This window comes from Patella vulgata, chromosome 2 (assembly GCF_932274485.2).
Source record: "Patella vulgata chromosome 2, xgPatVulg1.2, whole genome shotgun sequence".
NCBI classification, from domain to species: Eukaryota; Metazoa; Mollusca; class Gastropoda; family Patellidae; genus Patella; species Patella vulgata.
Genome location: NC_065880.2, coordinates 7,515,704 through 7,537,308, shown reverse-complemented (window position 1 = coordinate 7,537,308; position 21,605 = coordinate 7,515,704). Strand labels below are relative to the sequence as shown.

General features: G+C 33.6%; 2 protein-coding genes and 1 long non-coding RNA gene across 3 annotated transcripts; all 3 read left to right on the top strand.

Moving 5' to 3' along the window:
• The first annotated feature begins 1,721 nt into the window (after positions 1-1,721).
• Positions 1,722-8,779, top strand: LOC130010534 (B-cell receptor CD22-like). Its single transcript, XM_056098875.1, has 2 exons — positions 1,722-2,377; positions 8,706-8,779. Exons 1-2 carry the CDS (start codon positions 1,777-1,779, stop codon positions 8,777-8,779), a joined length of 675 nt encoding a protein of 224 aa, XP_055954850.1. The 5' UTR covers positions 1,722-1,776.
• Positions 8,780-11,433: 2,654 nt separating this feature from the next.
• On the top strand, positions 11,434-14,241 carry LOC126810224 (B-cell receptor CD22). Its single transcript, XM_056098874.1, has 4 exons — positions 11,434-11,758; positions 11,871-12,161; positions 12,933-13,478; positions 13,958-14,241. The coding sequence occupies exons 2-4, from the start codon at positions 11,924-11,926 to the stop codon at positions 14,239-14,241; spliced, it is 1,068 nt and encodes a 355-aa protein (XP_055954849.1). The 5' UTR covers positions 11,434-11,758; positions 11,871-11,923.
• Positions 14,242-15,354: 1,113 nt separating this feature from the next.
• On the top strand, positions 15,355-20,193 carry LOC130010693 (uncharacterized). The gene is made up of 6 exons (XR_008785971.1): positions 15,355-15,511; positions 15,725-16,045; positions 16,630-16,749; positions 17,200-17,218; positions 18,041-18,063; positions 18,440-20,193. It is a non-coding gene; the product is annotated as an uncharacterized LOC130010693 (long non-coding RNA).
• The last annotated feature ends 1,412 nt before the right edge of the window (positions 20,194-21,605 follow it).

Sequence of the window (21,605 nt, the reverse complement as noted above, 5' to 3'; positions counted from 1 at the left end):
CATTTGAGTTTATTTTATGATTATTTCAGCTCCAACATCAAGTACAATCAAAGATAAAAGTGGATTATTATTTACTGATGGCATGGTAACAAATATAACATGCTATACAGGAACGGTAGATTCAACAGTTACATTCGCCTGGTATACAGATTCTACAGATAATACATTATCAGGACAGACTACTGGTATTATAGATGGTTCAACAGCTAGTTTCTTACAATTCAATAGCACCAAACAGCAGAACACTAAAAAACTCTACTGTTTAGCTACCAATAATTGTGGTTCGGCTAATTCAGACTATATCACACTTGATATCAAATGTAAGTTATAATATATAAAATGTAAGTTATAATAATATATAAGATGTAAGTTATAATAATATATAAGACGTAAGTTATAATAATATATAAGATGTAAGTTATAATAATATATAAGATGTAAGTTATAATAATATATAAGATGTAAGTTATAATAATATATAAGATGTAAGTTATAATAATATATAAGATGTAAGTTATAATAATATATAAGACGTAAGTTATAATAATATATAAGATGTAAGTTATAATAATATATAAGATGTAAGTTATAATAATATATTAGATGTAAGTTATAATAATATATAAGATGTAAGTTATAATAATATATAAGATGTAAGTTATAATAATATATAAGATGTAAGTTATAATAATATATAAGATGTAGATATAATAATATATAAGATGTAAGTTATGATAATATATAAGATGTAAGTTATAATAATATATCAGATGTAAGTTATAATAATATATAAGATGTAAGTTATAATTATATATAAGATGTAAGTAATAGTATTATATATGATCAAACGTTTGGTACCGCGAATACAGATTATATAAGATGTACGGTTTTATAAAAAAATATATTAATTTTAGAAACAATACTGAACGTAGACGATGAAGTTTTATGAATTTTTGCATTTTAATTTTCATTATCTATAATCATTAAATACGGTACATTATATTAAGCGTATCAAACGGTCGCGAGATCTAATGTTATCAAATTACCTTGTAGGATGTCAGACAGGCTTGAATCAGGAAATCAGTAAACCAGATTATCTTTCGGGTGCCGTCATGAATCTAGTATAGCATAATGGTGATCTTAGTGGAGAGAGAGAGGGGGGTGGGGGGTGGGGTGGGGTGGGTGGGTGGTTGGGGGTTAACGTACACTAATTCCCTTGTGCTCAGAGGTATTTATCACTAAGAGGAAACCGACCCTACCCCTACCCCTTGTCACACTTGACTCAATGACAGGCCTTCTGCCCCCTCAGCCACCTTGTGATTTTACAAACTTACAAATAGTAAGTTCTTTCATGTTCATATACTACAGCAGGTGTTAATTAATACAATAAATGACCGATCACAATAATTGTCTCCGCATTGAACACGTGAATAAAGAGTTGTATGGAGGGTTCGTTAGATCAACCCCACGTTTTGTGGATGTCTGGGCAGTGCACTATTTCCTTGTTTTCCGTCATTCGCTAAAATAAAAAACAGAAGGCGAGATATTTTATATGAATCCACTGATCAGGCATACTCATTTATGACATCTATAGTTCATTTTCGAAGACACTGAATGCAATGTGTTTTGGAGACCTTCTGTAGATTTGCATGATTAAAATCTGATATATTGAGATTAAAGTTTGACAGGGAATTCCATCAACATCTATTTGTATTGGTCACGGAATGTAAGTTTATAGAGTTACTTGTTCTCGAATGTTAGGAGTTTACTTTCAATATGTTTTGCTTATCTATTACTCCTTTCGTGTTTTTACTATATATTAAAACTATTACAGATCGACCAACAGTACATGTAGAACCATCAACCAGTCCTTATAAAATAATACAAGGTAATCAACTGACTTTAACCTGCACTGTTGATGATTCTAATCCACAACCTACAAGTTTTACCTGGAGTAAAGATGGTGGCAGTATTACAGGTCAAGGGTCATCTGTATTCAGTCTGACGTCAGTACAGAGATCACAAGCTGGACAGTATACATGTACAGCTAATAATGGAGTTGGAACAGGAACATCTACATCTGTAGAAGTTGATGTTTTATATCCACCTACTGTGTCCACACCACCTATATATAAAATACTAGAATCTACTGGATTAACTATAACTTGTTCCGGTAACCCCGGTAACCCTACTGTTACTAGCTATAGATGGACTGGATCTGGTGGATATATTTCTACTGGTGCTACATTAAGTATACCTGATATAAAGAGGAGTAAGACAGGTGTTTATAGATGTACAGCTACTAATATCATGATACCTACATCTAATATACAACAAACAGGTACAGGTACAAGTCAGACAACGATTGATGTTTTATGTAAGTATCTCTTGTATTTCACGTATCCTAAATATAATACTGTATTAGTATCTGTATTTATCAGAAACATAAAACTTATATAAATCAAGTATATTTATGTTTTCTACTATTTGTTTTAGATGGACCCGAGGTATCTTTACCAACAGATCATAGCTACACAGCAGAGTCAGAAACAGTTTCTATCGCTTGCTCAGTTGATTCTAATCCTATATCTTTTAGTATAAAATGGTCTGGTCCTGATGGTCGTGTAGTATCTAATAATAAAGATTTAGTTATAAATAATATCAACAGAAATCAATCTGGTATATATAAATGTACAGCTGTTACAGTATTACAACCTACTAATGGTAATCAACAAACTAAAACAGACAGCAAAGCGGTTTCAGTGAAACTTTCTGGTAAGTATATGTAGTGTCTTGAAACATATATATGGTTATATATAATAAGGAGATAAATAAAAATGTTCTATAAATTAACACAGATACTAACAAGCCAATTTGGGTGGGAGTGATGGAACATGGAGTATCGCGTCATTACATAAATACATTGACCATTTTCTCCTTAGGTGACGTTAATGTGTTAAAGATTTCTTACATCAAAAATACCCTGATTGGGGTTAAGAAGTCTGATAATGGATGTAATAATAAATGTTTAAATACTTAATGAGTGCCATTTTTTCTAGTTTGGTGTTGACTCTGAGGACATTAGTCCCACTGTTGTTAATCTTTTTATTTTTTCAGGTGTACCCGATCAGCCACGTGACTTCAAATTAGTTCGTGTAACCCAAGATTCTAACTGTGTTGAATTACAACCAGGTTTAAATAATGGAGAAGGCCAGGAATTTTTATTTCAGTACTCACTTGATAATATTGTCTGGTTTTTATCTGGAGCTGTAAAACAGGGAGGCGAACAAGAAATTGACTACTGTATTACCGACCTTGATGCTAATACAGTATATTATATCAGAGTTATAGCCCAAAACAGGTTTGGTCAATCACAGCCTCTCTCTTTGGTGACGGCTAAACCAATTAGAACATCTCCAGTACCAGGTATGTTTTATATAAAGAGCAGGGCAGTCATCAAATGTTTGAAAACTAAAATAAGTTTTAAATCATCAAAATATTTTTCATTATTTTATTAGTGCAATCTTATATAACTTTGCAAGTAGACATTATTATTTTTGCAGTAGCAGCAACAACAACAGGAGGTGATGATAATGGTCTACTCATAGCTTTGGGTGCTTGCTTAGGTATCTCTGTAATTGTATGCATCGTTTTAATAATTCTGTTGATCATGCGCCGTAAACGGAGATCGTATAAAGGTAATTCTAGTGTTATATTCACAAATAAATTAAAACTATATAAAACTTAAAAGCTAATCATTTATTTAGTTTTTAAAAATGTACCCACAATGTCATTTTTCACAACATCTATTTGCACCAATTTAAAAGTATTGTGAATAAAATTCTGAATTTTTACAGCATTTTAATGTATTGATAATGTACTTTTCATTTTATTTTCTAGATGATAAAAGAGCGACCGTGTAAGTTTTTTCTTTTTGTATTTAAATGGCGCGTAATCATTTTTTGGTTGTATTCGGAAACGAAGTCTAATCTATTATCGCAACAAATGCATTAAAAACTTCTTTTTCTGAATCTGTGTAATGTAATTCATTGTCATTGGTTTTATATTTATTATTTACAGAAGAAATGGCGAAAGCAATACAAGAGGTGAGTGCTTCCTAAATAAATGTTAAAGTTATTTTATCCGTGTCAAAATATGAATAATTAATTTAAATGCTAGCAATGTTATCCTGTCCTGTAAGAACTAAAGATATAACTGATTGAAGTCTTCAGTGAAATATTGAACAAATGAAATAAACTGTCTTCATTTTCTGGTCGTATATGTAATAAGTGTATGTCATGTATACTCTGTCTTTCAGGAACATCAACATATAACATTTTGCAGTTAAATACCAGGAGTGAATCGTTACCTAGTACATATGACAGCTTGGGAATAAATAGAGGAACTGAAACGTTACCCAGCTCATATGTTAATGTAGATGTAATACCAACAAATTAACCCTGATGTTTTTTTTAAAAAAACTACTTTGTGTCATATTTTTAATATTATGAATATGAATTACTACGTTTAATCATTATTTTGTTTTATATAATGAATTATTATTTTTTCTCGTTTGTTTGAAATATATTAGTGAATTTTTATTATATGTTAGCACATGATTCATATTTCCAAAACGATTTAGCATTATTATAGAAACATGACATAGCATAAATAATACAATACGTATTATGACAATTACAGTTCTAGACTCGTTTTCTATACTTCTCACCTTAAGTCTTACAAATAAATCTTACCTTTTGTTGTACACGTGTTATTATTTCTTTATTATTAAATTGCTATTGTAACTTTAATCCAGTCTTGTCTTGTGTACATCAACAAGGAAGAGTTCCCTTGGTTTGGCTGTTAAAGATTCACAATAATTGCGTTTTAATCTTAATGCTTACAGTTGGCAGGGGCCCAATTTTCATGAACAATAAGGTTGATGACGTAACATTTATCTAAAGCACGATGGACTTTGTGCTATCGAAAATGACATGGAACATTTCTGATCACTTTTGATTAGCCCAGTCGGAGCAGAATTGTAGGACGTTAAACCCCATTTCATTTCCTTTACTTCCCGAAAATATGTTTTCCCCAAGAATTTCTATACACATCTGCGCGGGGCTGATTGAACACGGGAGATTTAAAGGATAAAAAGATTCGGTCTATTACAAAATAGACATGTTTTTATACTGAAAAATAGGCCCAGGTTTATTGTTACAAGCACTATTGACACATAATGCTTATACTGAACAAACTGAACAATAGATCCTAGTATATTACCAACCAGAAAAAATAAAAAAAAAAAATTCTTTTATATTTATTTGTACATGTGACAGTACAAATTTTATCTTTAGTTAAAATTTCGTGAAACAGGGCCCAGGTAAAATCGATATTTCATTACCAACACGTGTTGCACAATAACCAGGTAACAGGATTGAGTAGACCTGTATGCTTATTGAAATGCTGATTCATAGTTACGTCCTGGTTTATTTTGACTACCTGTATTTAAATCATTCAATCCGCTATTTTAATCCTATTTAATAACGTCTTTTCAGAAAATGTATTTTAAAAGACATAGAGCTCTATTCTTTGGAACTTTAAATTTGGCAACCATTTTACACAAGATCACTGAAGTCGCAAAATGAGATTAACATTTATTACTGACAATGGACCAGCATAATATTTATATTCTTTTATTGAAGTCACAATAAGTTCCTTGAATGACATTTAGAAGTAGAGGTATAATATTCATAATAACACAACTTTATGGATTTACTACTTCTTGGTTTATTACATGCAACGTTTCAATACTCTTACAGGTATCTTTATCAAGCAATGATCAATAATGAATAACAACTCTACATTTATAGTACATCCATGAGTAAGAACCATTTAACAATAAAAACATAACATTAATTAAGACTATAACAACAAACATTTCCCTTTGTGTATGGCTTTACCATTTTTCTTCAATCTAAGGTGTTAAAAGTGGGGATTGAAGCCACCGCCTAAGCTAAAATGCAATCAAAACCCATTAACCACACCATCAAATATTTAATATGACTAATTTCAATACATTATGCATAATTAGTTAGGTTGAACCCACCCCCTCTTGCTCATACATTTACCATATTATTATATAGAAAATTTTTAATTATTGTTCCAATAGAACAAATAAATAAGTTATAGTAGCCCTTATAAATAATAGTTCCACTGATAAATAAAATTTTTAATTTCCACTCCACTGATACGAATAATAACTTATAGATCCACTCCACTGATAAAAAATTATTTTAATTTTACTTCACTGATAATTAATACTTATGGTATCCTATTGTATAATACTTATAAATAGTTCCAATAATAGATAATAACTTGCTTAACAAAATAATTCATTCCATACATTAGAAATGGCTCTTCCATTGTCTTTATTCATTTTTGGATTTTGTCTTCGGATTTCTAATGCTTCCCACAAAACTCTTTTCTTCCATACTTTAATATTTTTGGTAAGCACATTGGTGTTGTCCCATTCTATGTTATGGGTAGGATTGTTTATAATATGTTCGGCTACTGCAGATTTGTTTGGTTCCATACGTCTAGTTGCTGCTTTGTGTTCTTTGAGTCTCACTGATAATGGTCGGCATGTTTCGCCTATGTAAATGGATTTGCAATCGCATTGGATCTGGTAGACTATACCCTTTGGGTCCACTGTTGGTATTTTTGTTCTCCCATGGGCGTTGATGAGTGATTTTAATGATATCCCCCCACTAAATGTTACATCTATTTGCAATCTAGTTAGTAATCTTTTAATTTTATAACTTGTTGGGCCTATAAATGGAATGTTGATATGAATTGGAGCCTTTTCTTTACCTGTCACGTTTGGGGCTTTGTTCAGTTTTTCTGTGGTACTATGAATAACTTTTTTGACAAATTCTAATGGGTAGTTGTTGTTTTTGGTTAGAGATTCAGTAATTTGTTCAATTTCTTCTTCAATTTTGTCATCAGTGCAAATATTGTGAGCTCTTCTGGTAAGTATCGAAACTATTCCTGCCTTGGTTGTTGTTGGGTGGGCTGAAGTGAAATTAATGTATTGATCTGTGTGAGTCGGTTTTCTATACACTTTTGTAGTTAATTTATCATCATTTCTATCAATTAGGATGTTCAAAAAGGGTAGTTGTTTATTATTTTCTTCTTCAACTATAAATTGTATTCGGGGATGGATTGAGTTGAGGTGGTGGAGTAGTAGTTGGTGATCTTCCTCTTCCTTCATAACAACAAACACATCGTCCACTTTCCTAAGCTGATGACTAAGTAGCTTAAGTTAAATATGATGTCTATAAAGGACGAATTGTCGTGTGGGTCTATATAAGGGATAGGGGAAAACAATACATACATATTTAAAAATGAAATCCCTTTGTTAACGGTGCCTTTGTACGGTTTTTTCTCAAACATATTTATACGAACCATCAATGTTTGGCCATAAAATGATCGCTTTCTTACTGTTTCATGGACAATGGTTGTGACGAGTATTATTATTCTTCCACACTCAAACAATTATCTACACTTTTTCTTGTATCTACATGACTAGAAATATTAGGAATTATATTAGTTTGATTGGAAAATGCCAAAAAATAAAAAAAATAAAATTATCCCAAATTAGACAAGAAATTAAATGATTTTCAAAATTTGGCAAAACGAGTTGGTAGCATATAGTCATCTCGTTTGTGAAGAGTCATAAATCTCAAAAGGGGGATATTCAACCAAAGTACACTGTTTGAACGAATACTTTAATAACAGCCTGACTACACAAATGCACAATTTCCTGATCTCGAACAAATCCTATTTCCTTCTATCATCTAAAACTAACAACTAAAAAGGTTGATGACATCAGTGGCAAATCTCTCAAATCCATCTTTTTCGAAGTTAGCAAACCTTCATGTAATATCTTTAATCTTTCACTTGAACTAAAATCCATTCCTAATATTTGGAAATCAGCAAATGTAATGACAATTCATAAAAAAGACGACCCATCACTGTGCGGAAAACACAGACCAGTTTCTTTATTGAGCATCATAATCAAAATTTTGGAAACCTGGATCTACAAATATGTTTTTAATTTCTGTAAGGATCCCAATAATATTATAATGTGCAAGGTCAATATACGGGAACTGTGTTCTGAGATACCAGTAAAGCTTTTAACAGCGTTTGGCCGAAGGTTTATCACTCCCACTCAGTTAGAGCTATGGTGTTCCAAATACTCGATAAATCTAAAATTAGTCATAACACTAGAATCCAAGTAATCATGTTCCATTTGACCAACCAAATGCTCATCTCTGAGTAAGCTAAGACATTCGCCCAAGAATGGACATCAATACCAAGTTTGGACATTCTAATTCAACCAGTCGCAGAGTCATTTAGCGCCCCAAAAGAAGAAAAAGAGAAAAAATGGGGTTTAACGTTCTACTGTTCTGGGGGGGGGGGGGTCCAAAAACTGTAAGGGATAGACAGGCAAGCTAACTGATTTTAATAGTACTTAGCTTTATAAGGTGGAGGACGAAAAAATAAACACCGAACACAAGAAATTAAAGATGGTGGCATGAAATTTAACAGCGGAGAGTAATATAAACTGTATAAATTGTAGATTACCATATCTTTTATTATGGGTTGCGATGGCCGAGTGACCTAGTTTGTCGCGCTTCGAGCTCTAACTGGCCGGTCAGATATATTGTCTGCGATGTCACAGTCGGTGAAAACGGATGTTAAACAATACAAATAACAACAACAACTTCTATTAGGATGTATTAGTTAATATAATGAGAGTCACAATATTATGCTTGTTTGTAAGATTATTTGTTCTTTTGTTTGATTTGCAATATTGTGCCATTAAATAACAAATGACGAATACGATCTATACAGTTTAATTGTGAGTCATAAAGCCGGACAATGAACGAGTTCGACTAGGGAAAGTGTATATTTGTTATAAAGAAATCGAGCGCGTTATTCATTAATAATATACAATCACTAGGGAATCCCTTTCAACTATTAATTCTTGTGTTACACCCATCATATAAATCACCGGGGGTTTCCCTCAAATTCTTAATTCTTGATGTACATCGACCATAGTAATCACCGGGGAATTCCCCAAACTGTTAGTTCTTGTTGTACTTTTGCTTTTATGAATGGGCAGGGTGATTTACCTAAAACTACCCAATATTACCCAATACTAGTTAAATACTACCAGATACTATCACCTTAATTACCTTAATATTGTGACTCATTAACACAATACTTCAATTAATAAAACAGAATTGAGTTGATTCCTGGAAAACTTGCCTAAAATGTACAACAAATGTAATTGTCAATATCTGTCTATTTCATAGTTGAATAACCTAGAGCATCTCTTCATCTATGCCCGACACTGACGAGACCTGGGGCTGTACGATAAGTGCACAGACAGCTGGATTCCGTCGTTCTACTACCAGCTCATAGCCTTATACTATTCTAAACTTCTCTAGATCGGAGCATCATCGGAAGGGTTCTGATTAGGTTACTTTAGTTATTAAGTGTTCCCGGGCTTCGCATTTTTAAAGAATTTAAAGCACTTGGGCGTTATGGGCTTCGAGCAAAATTTCTGAATTCCAGCATACCCGAAAGAGTTTTCGATGTGAACATCCCGTGTGATATTTGATTCCATCACACAGTAATTAACTTAGCTTAGTTTGTAAAATCTGCGTTTAAACTGTGTTTAATTCTCATAGAGGTTACATTTTGGTAGTTGGGGTAGCCTTGAACCATACGGAGTAAGGTAGAGAGGGTAATAAATAGTGGTCAATCCTTAATGATATCAGTACGTAGCACATGTAAAAGCACAGGAGCATTCATTCCTACATGGCTGGTTCATAAGAACAAAGTCCCCACCCCCCGTCTCTCTTTCTGTCTAACGTCATGCATAAAGGAATTATATACAGCTCAATGATGTGAGATATCTTTTTTATTTGATGTCGTTATTTAAAATGTCTCTCCATACGGAACGTTGGTGATTCTTAAAGAACCATAGCATCTATTTGTATTTGTTAAGTATCAGATTGTTATCACGTGTTAATTAGACACATAGCTACTAGTCTATCAACTATTCAATCTTCAAGGATACAATACGATCTCGTTAAATACCAAATAACAAATGTTATATTGTATTACAAAATCTCACTTTGTACATAAGATAAATGTTTTACTTTTATATTGTATGTATTCAAACACATATAGTCGTTTTCATAGATCAGATAATAGCCCTGTGGTTAATTTCGTCATTATGCACAGCGTCAACAAAAGTTTAAAAAAACGTGGATCTATGGTAGTTTGTTAAAGATAGTAATACTATAAATATATATATTGATAGTATGCCAGCTGCAGTGTTTTATATTTTCTTAGCCTTGTTAATGCCCATGTACAGAGGTAGGTTGTTTATACATGTTTATCTATCATGCTCAGTAAAATAAGAAACACACACAATCGTATTGTATAACAATATATGCTTATAAATCCAAGATAAGCATATTTATCGCGTGTCATCAAATCAGCTGACTGTAAAATGAGAGAGAGAAAGGGAAATGGGGTTTAACGTCCAATCGACACAAACTAGGTCATTTCGGAACTAACATATAGTTCAATTTCATTTCAATAATTTGCTTGCGCGTAGGGTTTTTTTTAGCGGTGGACGGAAACCGGAGAAAACACACGAGGTTGGACAGGCGACACTACTCCTTGTCACTGACTGATATACCTGGAAACCATTTCTAATTCTAAGATTTACATCTTGTAAATCGTTTCTTCTCAAATCTCAAATATAAAGCAAAGGGATGTAATGACTTAAACATACATTATTCAAGAGCTAAATATGCCTATTGCAGGTGTTTCTTTAGGCCTGAAATGTTATATAAATTATTAATTAGACATTTATTAACAAAACAAGACTCTAGATGGCATCGGATACTCTAAATTATAACTAGATTAGAACGGTTCGCCATTTAAAAATTCAAAATGGGAAAGCTAGTCTAAGTCTCGAATATACCGGTGCCCTGGTTACCACAATGCACACATCTTGTCAAAACTAAAAACAGTGATAACCTGGCTCAGAATTAAGTAATTTGAATGAAATGTTCAATATTTTCATTTTACATTATCTATTTTGAGCACGAATGGTCAGCTCTTTAACTAAATCTTACATAATGTACTTTTAACTAATAACTATTAAAATATTCATCACTGTGTGTTTATGTATAGATAACTGGTTCTTAAATCTCAGCATAATAATGTGATTTCTTTAGCGTCACTAAAATACCTGGAATCATATCACTGTTAAGATATTGGTGTCAAGGAATTCTTTATTTACATGTATTCGAACGCCTAACCACACTCGTGTTACTTTAAGATGTTCTATTCTTTGTGTAACTGTTTATATTTATAGGTGAGGTTACTGTAGATATAGATCAGTCTGATGTATGTGAAGGTACATCAGTTACATTAACATGCTCTGTTAATCCACCAGATTTGATTTTATGGAGACGAAATGATGTGACATTTTCATCTTGTAGAACTAGATGTGATCAAACAGCTGGTTATAATATAGCCATTGATTATAATACTGATACTAGTATAAGTATTGTATATATCAACAGTACATCAGCAGTAAGAGACGAGGGAGAATGGCAATGTCAGGCTGGGGGCATTTCTAACAGTACAAATCTCAAGATTAAAGGTGAATCTTACATTTACTACATTTGTTACACCCTATTATATTTTCTGTTGTGTAATATATTATGGGGAGCGGCTTGTCTAAATACCTACTGTTTGTTTTATGATTATTTCAGCCGCAGCATCAAGTACAATAAAAGATAAAAATAGATTATTATTTACTGATGGTATGGTAACAGAGGTCACATGTTATTTTGGAACTATAGATTCAACAGTTTCATTCACGTGGTATATAGATTCTACAGATAATGTACTAACAGGACAGTCTAGTGGTGTTATAAATGGTGGAACAGCTAGTATCTTTCAATTAACCAGTACCAAGCAACTGAACAATAAAAAACTCTACTGTTCGGCTACCAATCAGTGTGGTACTGGTAACACAGATAATATCACTCTTGATATAAGATGTAAGTTATAATAATATATAAGATGTAAGTTATAATAATATACAAGATGTAAGTTATAATAATATATAAGATGTAAGATATAATAATATATAAGATGTAAGTTATAATAATATATAAGATGTAAAATATAATAATATATAACATGTAAGTTATAATAATATATACGATGTATCATATGATAATATATAAGATGGGGAGCCACGGTGGTCAAGTGGGGAAGACACTGACTCGCTAGCCTGGTGGTAGCGGGCTTTACTCCAGGTGATGATCTAGAAATTCCTTCGGGATTCCCCGGCGGGCTGTCCCCTTGTCAGTGGAGTAGGACGGAGGGCATGCCATGGAGAGCTGTCTAGTCGTTCGGATGCGACGGAAAAGCGTGGCGTGCACGTACAATATCCCTTGGTAGTTTGAATTTGGCAGTGTAGGTCGTAGCGCCGCTGCCCGGGCAAAGTTTGCCACATTCAACACTATATGCCCGTCTTCATTAACCCAGCCTGGGCAGAACAGTAGGTTGTTCAACACCATTTCATTTCATTTATAATGACATATAAAATATGCTATAGTACTATTTCAGAGTACACGTTAACCAGTCCTTATAAAATAACAGATGATTCTAAACTGACTTTAACCTGTTTCTCCATTACTCCTTTCATGATTTACTTGTATATAATAACTATTAGAGAGCCACCAACAGTACACATAGAACCATCAACCAGTCCTTATAAAATAATAGTAGGCAATCAACTGAATTTTACATGTTATCTATTACAGATCGACCAACAGTACATATAGAACCATCAACCAGTCTTTATAAATTGATAGAAGGTAATCTACTGATTTTAACCTGTACTGTTGATGATTCTAATCCACAACCTACCAGTTTTACCTGGAGTAAAGATGGTGGCAGTATTACAGGTCAAAGGTCATCTGTATTCCGTCTGACGTCAGTACAGAGATCACAAGCTGGACAGTATACATGTACAGCTAATAATGGAGTTGGAACAGGAACATCTACATCTGTACAAGTTGATGTTTTATATCCACCTACTGTGTCCACACCATCTTTATATAAAATACTAGAATCTACTGGATTAACTATAACTTGTTCAGGTAACCCTGGTAACCCTACCGTTACTAGTTATAGATGGACTGGCCCTGGTGGATATAGTTCTACTGGTGCTACATTAAATATACCTGATATAAAGAGGAATCAGACAGGTGTTTATAGATGTACAGCTACTAATATCATGATACCTACATCTACTAATATACAACAAACAGGTACAGGTACAAGTCAGACAACGATTGATGTTTTATGTAAGTATCTTAGACTTATTCGGATAAAGTGAAAACCCTGACGTATTTATGAAATTTGAAATATTTCCGAGCATTAGGCTTCTGTAGTCCAGATTATCTAAACTATAGCTAGTGAAGAGTGCCATGTTCATGTGAAGTTATGTTAATATAATAATAAAATAAAGAGTACAGGAATTGGGCTATTGATATATTATAGACATCTTTCTGAACAATAGAAACGTCAGTTCCTCAACCCCTTGTGTAAAGGGTTGCGTTATGTTTAAGGCTAGGAGTTATTCATATAGGGAAACAACCATGCGGTTCATTGCTAACAAGCATGCCTTTGTATACTTTTTATATATGATGATACAATCAAAATTAGATATCTGAATAATTAGATAAGAATACGAATTTCTAACTGTCGAGGAATTTTGTAAATCATTGAGTAGTCCGGTACAAATTCGTATCTTCTATCCACGGATCTCAAACATACATTTCAGATGGACCTACAGTATCTGTATCAAGTGAGTCCGTTGCTATAAAAGAATCAAGGCGTCTAAGTGTAAGTTGTACAGCTGATTCCAATCCTGTATCAACTATTAGATGGTATGATCCAGATGGTCGAGTAGTATCTAATAATAAAGATTTAGTTATAAATAATATCAACAGAAATCAATATGGTATATATAACTGTACAGCTATTACAGTATTACAACCTACTAATGGTAATCAACAAACTATAACAGATAGTGAAACTGTACGAGTTGATGTACGATGTAAGTAGCTAATTAAATGAATCTTTTATTGTGTTCCCGCCCCTATCTGTAACACATGGAGAAATTCTAACAGTTATGCTGTCCCTATCTGTAAAAAAATTAGAAGTTCGAACAGTTAACAATTTTGTTGCACGGCTACATGCCACGTCTTCAGAATTACAAGCTACAGAGAATGCTTAATGTTGTTTGAAACAAATAACCACCCTATTGTCCATTCATGTTCTAGTTAATAGGATAAGTCATTATATAACAATAGTTCAGAATTAACTTTCTTAAATAAGATCCAGGTTTTCTATTATTATAATCAGATCTGGATCAAGTCATTATACAATCTGATAAAACTGATGTAGATGAAGGTCAGCCGTTTAACTTGTCGTGTTCTACCAATAGTAACCCTATAGCTACCATGACATGGTCTACACCAGATAGTAATACTAAAGAACTAACCACCAATTCTATCAAATATTATAAAGCTACAGCTGATTGTCTAGATACAGGAATATATACATGTACAGCTGTTAATAGTCAGATACAGACACCCGTTACCAAAACACAAGATGTAAATATACGATGTAAGTTTATTGTTATTATAATGAGTCTAATAATTAATAATAACAATTAATGATACATCATGAATCATACAAGCAATTTGGGCTGAATATCTGGAAAGGTCGAACGCAAATAAGACAAATGAAAGAAATGAGTCGTATGCTTCGTTATATCTAAAAGGATTTGAGTTGACATCTTTGTTATTGTAAATGTAGTTTTCATCCCCTTTTTGTCCAAGAATATTAAAATATATATTTTTTTGTCTGCATCTTTGTTGGTGATTGCTATCAAACTGAGTGTTCCATATTTAAAATAATAAAACAGATCATATACTAGTAATCCTAGCATCATTATTTCACATTGTATTGTTATCTGAAAGATCTTATTGTAACAATAGTACGTATGTTGTTTATAAATTAGGTTCTCCTCGTCAATATCCTAACACGAAGTCGGCTACTAGAATTGTGTCTGGTAATGTTTCTGAAACAGTTCAACTATCTGCCAGTATACTGGCCTATCCTCAACCAACATTTACATGGTATAGACTGGATAAACCTATTAATTTAAACGATGGACTGTATCAACAAGTAGATATTATTAATTCTACTAATATATTTATGTCAACTTTAAATGTTAAGATCAATTCATCTGAACTGTATGGAGATTATAAAGTCAACATTACCAATGATATTAACCATATTATAATTACAATAGCACTCACTTTACAGAGTAAGTATATTTTATATATTTCTAACTAGATTGTCTGCAACACATATAATGCCAACACCAGCCGTGTTATGATACATACTATTTTGTCGATTTTAATTTAAAGATCGATTTTGCAAAATACATTGTTTATTCAACTAGAAAAAAAATAACAGTCGTGTATATAATAATAATAGTAAATTTAATATAAACTATTCTGTTGATTTTATTGTCTAGCTGGTCCAGATGAACCCAGTGAATTTATATTGGACAGTTTATCCCACAGTTCGATCTGCATTAAGCTAAAACCAGGTTTTGATGGTGGAGATACCCAGAAGTTTATTTTTGAATTTTCTGCCGACAAAAAAACTTGGATGAACGCACCGACACTAGAACTAACTAAAGAAGGCGATGTTTTAAACGGATGTATAGAAAACCTCATCCCAGACACCGAGTACTTTGTGAGAGTCATTGCTAGTAACAAGTTTGGTTCATCAACACCAGTCCATCTGGTGACTCATCAGGTGATACGAACATCAGCTGATCCACGTAAATCTGGTGAGAATGGAATGTGTAATTACAATATGTAATATAGTTCAGATAAATACACTGATTCAGTTTTGTTATGCTAGGGACACACTATCAAGATTCACTCTATGGTTGAAATTGTGCTTTTAATCATTGAGTAATCGGGGTGATCCTATCAGGTCTCATCATATATTGTGGTCAGTCGTAGCAATCGTGTTGACTTACCCGAACGTACCAGATCATGGATTTAATAGGGACAGCAATCATACCGTAATGAATCGTACGGCAGCGTGGACCTAGCATAAAGAAGCCACGGTGTGTAAGACCAGCGATAATTGGTCCAATCGCTGTATTGGCCGAGAAAGGTATCCTGAATATTCCTCTATGATTTCCCGTGTTAGTGAGGAGCCCCGGTGGCTCATTAAGGCACTGGCTTACTAACTGGAGCGATTTCGATTCCGATGTTGTTGGAATAAGTTCCCCGGCATTTTCCAGCTTCTCAGGTTTCCACTTGTCAGAGTTACTAGCAAGGACAGTGTCTACTCGCCCTACTTTACTTCACCAACCGGGATAATCTAGATAGATTGTAAGTAATGCTTTATTTTATATTTCAGATCAAAACGAGGACAGCAACGATATCGCCTTGATCGTGTTCTTATGTCTTGCTGTTGTAACAAGTATTGTTCTTATCATTGTGGTGATTTATCAACGTAAACAAATTTCAACCCTGAAAGGTGATTAAATTTGATTATTGATAAAAATTAAACCGAAACTTGTAATATGACGATTCGATTCTTTCGTTTTTCAAATATAGAGTCCGGCTTCCGATCTTTTAAATATACATTTTTTTCACCCAAATAGTTGTGTGATCGAGTTATTGTTCTCCTTATATTACATCGTTTGATTGTTCTTATATTACATCGTTTCATTGTTCTTCTTAAATTGTATCGTTTGATTTTTCTTCTTATATTGTATGTGTTTTTCTCCTTATATTGTATGTGTTTTTCTCCTTATATTGTATGAGAAAAATATTGTATGTGTTTTTCTCCTTATATTGTATGTGTTTTTCTCCTGTGTTTTTCTCCTTATATTGTATGTGTGTTTCTCCTTATATTGTATGTGTTTTTCTCCTTATATTGTATGTGTTTTTCTCCTTATATTGCATGGTTTTATTTTAATTGTAGGCAACACTAGGACCACTGGGTAAGTGACGCTTCTACAGTGATTATGTGATATTGAAGAATCATATACTTGTGTATTGATCAAAGTATTAACTTTTGTCATGGTCAAATGGAAGATATTAAGTCCCGATGCGTCATTTAGCGCTATTGGATCACTTGGAAAATGAAATGAAATAAAATGGGGTTTAACGTCCTACTGTTCTGCTCCTATGCTAGGCTAATGAAGACGGGCATACGCCATACAGTGTGCTATGAGGGAAATTTTGCCCGGGCAGCGGCACTATCGCCTACTCTTATATCGAATTCCAACTGCCAAGGGATCTTTTACGTGCATTCCAATGTATACACGGGACCTCGGTTTTTCGTCTCATCCGAAGGACTAGACAGCTGTCCTTGCCAGGACCTCCGTCCTGCATCACTGACAAGGGGGAACCACGCCGGAAAATCTGGATGAACTTTCTCGGCCAATGTAGGGATCGAACACCCGACTTCCAGGCTAGTGAGCCAGCGTCTTACCCACTTAGCCACGTGATCAACTACAGTATTGCGAACGATGAATCTCAAACTTGAATATCAGTTTAGTAATTACAAGGAAATGTGTTATTAGCCCACTGCCATATTGCTGTTCATGTAATGATATATCTTTGTTTTTTTAACTCCGATTGAATCAAAGTCGGGGTATTATCCATACTCCTCGTAGTGTTTCGTTTAGCGTTGGTATTTTGATTAATGTTAACTGAATACATATTAGTGTGGCTTAAGACGTGATGGTTTTGATATTGTATTGTTACGTTAATTGTAAAAATAATGTCTGATTACGAGAATATTACTTTATTTATTACAGAGCAAGTGAAAACAATGCAATCAGTAAGTAGATTAAATATTGCTATCGGTATGTCAGTGGTAGTTTCGGAGAGGTAAGGTAACATACACTCACGAACAGGATGATATTCAGCCAACAATACTAATAATATCTGGAATATAATCCGCCATATTTTGAAACTATTTAGTCCAAGAAATACTGACAATTTCTGTTATAGCACCCGCAATATCATGATAATATTTAGTCCAAGCAATTCTGACAATCTCTGTAATAACACCCGCCATATCATGATAATATTTAGCCAAAGAAATACTGACTATATACGAGTTTATGATCATGTTTATAAAATTAAATAGTGCTTTCAAGATGTATAAGAAGGATATGAAATTGATATTTTGTTTTTTCATTTGACTTTTTCAGATTCGCAAGTCTACAGCAGCCTAGAATTAAGTACTAGGAGTGAATCATTACCCAGCCCATATAGCAATTTAGGTGAACTATCCAGAGGTACACCAGTATCTAGTCCATATAGCAATTTAGTTGAAACATCACTCGCCAGTGACCAAGTATCAAGTCCTTATATAAATGTAAGCGAAGAATCTTAAATCTTGAAGTATTTGTAGATAATGTAATACCAGTTACAAATTTAATCCAAATGTTTTATATTAGTAATTATATATCAGGTTGTCATTATCGAGGCAGGATGTGCTTGCTGTTGTTAGAATACCTTATACCACTTTTCATGTATTCTAACCACCAGACCGGGAATCTGAAGGTGACCTTTTGGACCCGACGTTACCTTTTACCCAAGAACGTAAGATTATCCAGAAAACAAATTATATTCCCATTTAGCTGAATTAGCAGATTCATTCGCGGGTTTTGGCATAATCAATAATAGACATGTGTCTTGACCTATACTACAGAATTTAAACTCAAACGTTCTTTTTCGTTTCAAGTATCGATGTTATACAAAAGACAGGATATTCTCAGAATAACTTCTTATATCTGAGCGCCATTGAAAACGCATCACTTAGTTTTTCGTATAACAAAATGATCCTGTAAACATATCTTATTTATTTTGCTTCTTATTGTGAACAATATTCAAATGGGAACTCATCAATAACAACACATTTGTACACTTATGGATGATTAATCTGTAATCAAGGGTACAAAGTCAGAGGGGTCAAAAACAAAAGTACGACACAGATGTCAGTAGCGCGTGTGTCCTCCACGTGCCATCATCACGGTAGGCTACAGCATTAACGCGACCCCTGCAAATGTGTAGGGCGGTCCGGTGATGAAATGTGAAGCCTCTCCACACCATTACACTTCCCCCACCCCATCGATCCGTTTCGAAGACGCAGCAGTCTGCAAGACGTTCCCCAAGACGTCTCCACACACGTTGACGGCCATAAACGTGATAAAGATGAAAGCGACTCTCATCACTGAAGAGCACACTTTGCCAGTCAACTCTTCTCCATGTCTGGTGTCCTTGAGCCCATATCAAACGCCGCTGACGATGATGATCTCTGAGGATAGCTCCAGCATAAGGTCGTCGTGCACGGAGTCCTACTTCTCTTAAACGACGTCTTACGGTGTTGGCACTTACTGGCCCTTGTCTTCCGACGACTGCTGCACCTGTTTGAGTCGCTGGGCGGAATCTGTCACGCAGATGAGTGACCCGGAAGTAGCGGTCTTGAGCCTGGGTTGTAACGCGTTGTGGACCAGGACGTTGACGATCACGTGTTGATCCAGTAACTCGAACACGTTCCACCAACCTTACAATAGTGGACTGATGACAATTGAAGTGTCTAGCAATAGCACGTGTAGACATTCCCATGGCTTCATTCCGTTGATTTTCAGTAAGTCTCGGCATCTCTACCTCGATTCCTTCACACGTCCAACAACAAATTACGACAGATTGACGTTTCACAGTTCATGTACTGCACATTAAGTTGAAAACATTCTTTTAAAGGGCTCACACACAACGCTGCACATGAATATTGGGTTTTTCATGTGCATCTCGTGCAATTTTTTTTTTTGCACACGGGCCGATATTTTTTGTGTTTGGGAGCATTGTGTAAAACAATAGTTCATAGTATTGCATAATATTATACATACAAAACCACCTAGTAATAAAATATTTGGGAAAAAAATGTGATGCGTTTTCTATGGCGCTCAGTATATATCGGAAATTTACATTGCTTATTACTTTTTGTAGTATTTTTAACACATCAAATGAATAATCTTTAACATATTTTTTTTTTTTTTTAAAAATTATGAATTGCAACTTTTTGCATATTTTTTTTATCATATATTTCGAAAGAAATATAATGAATCACTGATTTTTAGATACTGTATTATATGTCTCATGTTGGACGTTAATGGAATAATCAAACAATGCTTGTTGGTTTTTGACCCTCTTTTTACATACTAAATTACTACTTTTTTTCATATCTTTTATTTATAATAAATTATAACGTCGTGATATTTTTTTTATATACATAATAAATTAACATTTTATTAAATATTTTTTCACATAATAAATTACTACTTTTTGTCATATTATTTTTATATAATAAATTAATATATTTTGAAATATTTTTTGACATAATAAATTACTACTTTTTGTCATATTATTTTTAAAAAATAAATGCCTACTTTTTATCAAAAATACTAAATTTTATATAATAAATTGCTATTTTTCATATTTTTTAAATTAAATTACTACTTTTTGTCATAGTTTTATATAATATATCCGTACGATGTATCATAATAATTTTTTGTTTAATAATAAAACTCTTTTTCTTGTTGGTATGTTTGTTAGATCGTGTATTAAATGTTTGCACATTCAAGGAATAATTCATATTTCCATATCAATTCAGCATTATTATAGAAACATGAAATAAACATTACGAAACAATACAATACAATGCGCATTGTGACAGTCATACTGCCAGATTGTCGTTCGTTTTCTATACTCATCACTCTAACTTCTGTTGTACATGTGTATGCCCATAATAACCTTTTCATTTATAAAGCTTTGCATACGTCTACAATATAATGAACCACTGTGGGTTATTGTGTAGGTAGTTGCTTCCCTAACCTGGAGGTCACCTGTTTGTTCCCTGCATTTGCGAAGGTGGTTCACAATCGCGAGGTCCCCCTTTGTCATTGGTATAAGATGTGTCGTCTTACTAGCCTAAACAGTACATACACATTGGCGTCAGAAGCGCTTGACCAAGAATGTTAATCTGTATTTTTCGTTGTGGTTACCCCTTTACTGTTGTGTAGGACAGAGGTCTTGGCAAGGGAGAACATATAGTCTTTCGGATATGACGGAAAACCGAGGTCCAGTTTACATATTGGCGTGCACGTAAAAGATCCATTGACAATTGGAATGTGAAATAAGAGTAGGCCGTAGCGCCGCTGACTTGGCAAAATGTCTCTCATAGCTCACTGTATGGTGTATGCCCGTCTTTCTACGCCCTGTCGGAGCTAAACAGTAGGACCTTAAACCTCATTTCATTCTTACGGTAAAGTTTAGAATTGTTATGTTATTATTTCATTATTATTTAATGGTTAT